This window comes from Meleagris gallopavo, chromosome 1 (genome assembly GCF_000146605.3).
Source record: "Meleagris gallopavo isolate NT-WF06-2002-E0010 breed Aviagen turkey brand Nicholas breeding stock chromosome 1, Turkey_5.1, whole genome shotgun sequence".
Classification (NCBI taxonomy): domain Eukaryota; kingdom Metazoa; phylum Chordata; class Aves; order Galliformes; family Phasianidae; genus Meleagris; species Meleagris gallopavo.
In genome coordinates, this window is record NC_015011.2 from 21,439,449 (window position 1) to 21,445,617 (window position 6,169).

At 37.4% G+C, this 6,169-nt stretch overlaps 1 protein-coding gene across 1 annotated transcript in view; it reads left to right on the top strand.

Annotated features, from left to right (window-relative positions):
- Nucleotides 1-4,960, top strand: part of WASL (WASP like actin nucleation promoting factor) — a 23,443-nt gene extending 18,483 nt beyond the window's left edge. The window contains 3 exon segments of the mRNA XM_019612309.2: nucleotides 1-208; nucleotides 797-905; nucleotides 2,261-4,960. Coding sequence (XP_019467854.1) covers nucleotides 1-208; nucleotides 797-905; nucleotides 2,261-2,322 — 379 coding nt within the window. The 3' untranslated portion in view covers nucleotides 2,323-4,960.
- The last annotated feature ends 1,209 nt before the right edge of the window (nucleotides 4,961-6,169 follow it).

A 6,169-nucleotide genomic window follows, 5' to 3' on the forward strand; every position in this document is an offset into this window, starting at 1 on the left:
GCCGCCTCCTGGTCCTCCTCCACCGCCAGGCCTTCCTTCAGAGGTCGATCACCAGCTTCCAGTTCCTGCAGGAAACAAAGCGGCGCTCCTAGATCAAATCAGAGAAGGAGCCCAGTTAAAGAAAGTAGAACAGAACAGTCGACCGGTGTCTTGCTCAGGAAGAGATGCATTGTTAGACCAGATAAGACAGGGGATACAGCTCAAATCTGTAAGTAAATGTTTCTCGTTTAAGTCCCCCTGGGACTTGCAGATGGCTGCAGTATTGCAATATGAATAATGACTTCTGGCCGTTTTTGAAATGATGCTTTAAACAGTACTACTGTATAAATGATTAGAAGGTTAATTTACTATGAATGAGTACTGATGCACGACATTATTCTTGTTTAGAAATTTCTCACTTTTCAGTAAAGCTTTAGGCATCCAGTAATGTTTGATTCCACAGTGCCATGGCTGTGAAGAACTTTTGCAAGAACTATCAAAGATTGCTGATGTCATGAATACTTCAGTCAAATCTTCTAAACATCTGCAGGGGATCAGTTAGGCAGTAACAGTACTGGAAGGCAACACTAGATGTTGTTTTTGTAATACTTCAATATAGACTAACTAAACTTATAGTATGGTAAAAGAATATAATTAAACTTCATATTTCGAGGTACACTTTTAACTCATAAAAGAAGTTGTAGTTTCAGTCTTCTTTGTGGCTGACAGTGAACTCATTGATTTTATAAGGTTTTTTGAGAAGCACACAGATTCTGTTTTGCTAATAGTAACAATCTAACGAGTCTCTTCTTCCAAGGTATCTGATGGCCAGGAGAGTGCACCACCTACACCTGCACCCACCTCAGGAATTGTGGGTGCATTAATGGAAGTTATGCAGAAAAGGAGCAAAGCCATTCATTCTTCAGGTAAGCCTGATGGAATTCTTCTCACCTCTGGGCATCAGTTTTTCAAGTGTTAACATCTCTAGTGAAGACAAAATTTGGGGAAAAGGCATGGATTTCCAGCATGCAATTAAATACAGAATGCTCTAGGCAGACCACTGCTGATGATTTGAGTGAGTGCTTTGTGCTACTTTCAATTACTGGTGTATAGTAGCTTGCAGCTATATTGAATTTAAAACCACTAATCAAAGTTAGGGTCCTATATAAAAAATTTCTTACAGCTGAGTTTTTTTGGAGTTATCTAAAATACTTTCCCAAAATGTTTTGAAAAGGTTTCTCACGATGTGTTTGTAGAACCCAGGGCCGTTGCAGAAACCTACACGCTTAAAACTGTGGCTTCCTGTGTGCTTTGGATGCCACCTGCTGGGTAACAAGCAGATAACTCATGACTCTTGACCAGTCCCATCCGAGTACTGAATCACTTTTTCAATCTTTAGTGCTTGGAAAACGTAAGGCTGGAAGATGATTTGCACTTCTCCTTGTAATACCAGTTTGTAATAAATGCAGTTCAGTAGCTGCAGTGCAACTACCATTGAGGTGCATCTCTTCCCTTTGGACTTTGCTACATGTTTTTCTTTAGAGCTGGCGTTAGTACCAGATCTACCCTTGCTGTCTGTGTACCATTTGACCATTAAATGTAGTTTAGTGGTTTGGTGCCCAGTGTTGTAATCTACATTGGTTCTTCATGCTAATTAAATCCTGGAAATGCTACATACAGCATTTCCTGGAAGGGAAAATGCTCTTGCAAAGGCATCACTTGTTTATATCATTAAAAATTTGCAGCGTGCAAAAACTATGATTGGAAGGCTGAATAAAGCTAACAAGTCTGACATTGAAGTTGTGCATTACACAATTTAGAATATTCCAGTAACCACAACAGTCCGAAGCTCACAAAAATATTTTTATCTGCTTCTATAGTAAACAGATGATATCCTGTTACAGAATAACCCTGAGATAGTGGTTCTTAGGTTCTAGAAATTAATCTGTCTTAAATTTAAAATTCAATCTGGAACAAGCTGGCTGGCTCTCGCGTTCTCTAAAAAGAAGTAGTAGAGTATGCAGTGAGAATTTGACTATTTCCTCTTGTATCCGAAAACAATATTTTTTTCCTATAGAAAGGATAAAGATTTAACTTTCATCCATTATCAGTCTAAACTGAATGCCACGTCTAGCAACCTTAAAATATTATATTATCAAATGTCTTGTCCTGACCTCCTCAAACTGCTTGTTCTTTTGTCAGAAGGCTCTGGGAACAATCAATAGCACTTCTGTGATGAGAATTTGATGCATGCAAGCATCTTGTTTTTCCTGTTTTTTAGATGAAGATGAGGATGAAGATGATGAAGAAGACTTTGAAGATGATGACGAATGGGATGATTGATCATATATTATATTATATATATATTTTTTAAGGTGAATGATATACTAAACACTACTTTCTGTCTATGGATTCTGTAAAATTATTATGTAAATGTTCTACCAATTTGCTGTATATTTTTGTTGCCTTTTGCTTTTTTATTAATCTGTGCAATACCTCATTTAATCTGTAAAGGTTTGTCATAATCCTCTACAAAGCTACTCCCTGTTAATGTGTGCAAGTTTACACCTGAATGATCATGTACATGTGAATACTTTCCATTCCATCAGTAAGGGAGTTTAAATGTAACATGTGAGACTGACAAAAACCTTAATGTAATTTAGTTATAATGCAAGAAGGAAAACACTATTTTCATACCCTACTTTTTCTGTATCTAAATTTTCTTATTAAAACCTAGTATAGCACTATGTTCTTTAAGTGATGCAGCTCTTAGTTTATTTAGCCCCTTCATTTCAAATGCAATGCTACTTGAATGTTGAGGCTGTTTTAATACTATTGCATGGTTTCAGATACATCACAACATTGCAGTTCAAATCTTAGCAGTATACTTTTTGTAAAACAAAATCACCACAGAAGTGCACAGCTAGTTGTGAAGATTGCCTTGCCCTAACTGTAGCAATACTGACTGCTGCCGAATAGCAGGAGTAGCTGAATACTTCAATTAGGGAACTCTCCATCAGAATTAAACAGGATGGCTTTCTGTTGTGATACAGGCATCTTTGATGCAGACCGGTTCAGTCCTTTTTTTTTTTCCTAGTTCTTGACTTTTCAGAATGAAGAAATGTAAATTACTGGGGGCTGTACTGAAGGCTCACAATTGCTACAGTTTGATTTATTTTTAAAATCATTTTTATGTGGTTTTCAAGCTGAAGGGCTGCGTTTAATGCTTGCTTCAATAATGTTTAATTACTTTTAAAAATTTGTAGGGCATTGGTGTACTAATAAAGCAAACATAAGCGGGATTACTTTGCAGTCTTTGTGTTATGGTACATGGCAAATACTGAAACACCAGTCCTACATCCAAAAAGCTGGTAAGCCATTAACTCACAACATATGGTTTGACGACATACTGAAACTTCATGGCAATATTCTGTTTTCATACAGACTTGGCTTTAAGACCAAGGGTTGTGATGAAGATCAAGACCCCTACTCACAGGAGTAGTATTTGAATAAGTGGATGGACAAAAAATTCTTATTTCACAGCTTGAACATTTATACGTTGTACTTTGTAGTGCAGTGAGTATCGGCATATCTGCCTATTATAAAATACTAATCTTGGCTAAGTGGGTATTTAATATCTGCAGCATTAATTACTGTACTTACTGTAATTTTCAGGTAGAATTTTTTTTTTTAAATATACATCTGACACAGAATGTTTAGTTAAGTCGGTCATATTTGGAACATAGTTAATGCATAGTGTCTTGGGTCCTTGACTGTAGTCAAGGTATCAAACTCGATTTAAGTTATCAGAATTGTATTGACTGAAACCCAGTGATGACCTGATGTTGGCAGGCTGGACCTGCACGATATGGCTTGGATTTCTAACCCAGTGATAGCCTAGTCTCTAGTGAATTAATTTAGTCATATGAGAAGAAAGGAAAGTTGCTTAAAAGTAGTGGGAGAAGTAAGGTTGTAGTTAAATTATTCAGAGGATGCTAACTTCCTTCTGAGAGTAATTTAAGCATATAACATGAGGAAAAAAAATCCAAGTGGTCTGATTTTCTTGCAGTAGCTTTCTCAATGCCCTCTGCTGCTGGAAACACTTTCTACTAGCTTTGCTGCTCTAGTGGCTTGAATGTTGGATCGTAGCTGGAGGTAGCTAATGGCAGTGGAGTTAAGAACCTGTGTAGGAGGAGGAAAGTACTTGGATGGCTTCTATATAACTTCTGGCACTGCTCCTTCATGTTCTAACTGCATATAGGGCATTTTAAATTAAGCGGATGAGGCCTAGAGGATTTCCTAACATGTTACTTACTAGACATGTTTAGCTGTTATGTTCCCAGAGCTGGAATTTATGTAATATAGTTGGTAATTAAGCGTCACAGTTCATTTATCAATTTTCTCTTCCAGGTTTTGGGAGCTCTGAAGTTATGTTACTGAGTAAAACTTTAATTTGTAGATACTGGCCAAAGAAAGCTTTTGGTTTTTCATTTCTTTCTCTTCATGCGAAAAGTACACTCACATTCTGTGGTGTCCAGGCTAATACTTACTTTAAAATAGTGTATGTACATGATAAATTTCAGGCATACAGACTGCAGTGGCAGTTAAGTTAGTCATAACTGCATGCTTCAGCACTCTGCTACTTGCACTGTGAGCAGAAGATAACATTTCACGATGCTGGTGCATTGTTGCTAAACATTGTAATGAAGGCCTCTCTTCTATATATTCTGGTTAAATGACTGTCCAGATAGCCTTAGCAATTAACCAACTAGCATGAGGCTTTGTATTTCAACACTCTATGTGCATAGACAATTTCAGCTAGCCACTTGTATGTATGGAATCCGTAAGAACTTCTCAATCATTCAGTTCTCCATTTATCAAACTGAAATTTTTAGTATGTGAATTTTTGAAATGTACAGTGAATAGGATGTTGCACTGGTGGCAATTCATCATGGAGCATAATAAAATTAATTTGACCCAACTAGTGTAAAACTGTGTGGTTTGTAAGTGCTAACTATGGCACAGCTTTTAAAATAGATGTACATCTTGCTTATCCACTTTAAAAGTAGTTTGGGTTGCCTAGTCAAGTTCACAAAGCAGTAAATAGCGACTGTCAAATTGCAGTAGTTTTCGTGTCTGGAAAGTTGGATTGTGCTAGTGAGTAAACACAATGAATAAGAATGTGGCACCCTCTCCTCCTGGCAGATCTCACAGCTGCTCACAGCTCCTCTGGAAGCAGCTACTGCTGGGGGCAAGTGCAATAATACAGCAATATTTCAAGGTCAAACAAACTTGGCTTTGTTAATCCAGCATGAGTACTAACTGGTTAACTCTTCTCAGTGTTGTGACTGTGACTTATAAGGTTTTTACAGATGTCAATCCTCAGCTAGTATGCTGCAGTGCTTGGGCTCGAGGTGCTTCAGCCTGCTTCCTCTTCTAAAGCACCTGAAGGGCACCTGGCATTTCACATTTTTTACCTGGTGTGTGCTGTATTCTGAAGCTTATTGCTGCTCTGATGTTCAGCCTGTAAGTGGAGAGCAATTTGAAACTGTTACTTATTAATTCAACACTTTCTGATTTTCTCTTAGTTCGGTAAACGAACTTTAAAAATGCTTTTGAAAAGAGGCTGTTATTTTTTTAATGATTTTATTTGACAGTGGTTTACTTTCCTAAGTGAGACGTAGTTGAAGAGGAGAAAGGAGATGCTCTTTTGTTTTTAAGGCTGTTACTGATCCATTGCAACTGCCTCTATCTAATCGTTAGAGGAATTCCTGGTCTAATTAAAGCTCCTGAAGCTCAAGTACAGCGATAAGCAGCTTTATTTATAGAAAAGTGTAAATGGGTTAGGGAAGCTTAGACGATATCAAACCTCTCTGAAAAGGACCAGCGCTGTCCTCTCGCACTGCAGTGGGAACGCCTCTTGCTCTGTGTTTTATCTATTGCCTACAGTTTTCTTGTGAGCAAAAAGGGCAGAGCAGTGTGAACCTTTCTCTGCTGTTTGAAAGTGTGAAAATGTCTGTACAGAGGAGACTTTATATCAACAAAGTGTTACAACACATCTAGTTTTTGCTCGAAAAAATAAACTATTAGTTGGAAATCACAGATTTGGAAGTGTGAACACATTGAGGGAATGTTAAAATAGCGTCAGTGTATCAGTATTAAAATAATTTTTTTACAAACTTTATTTTGT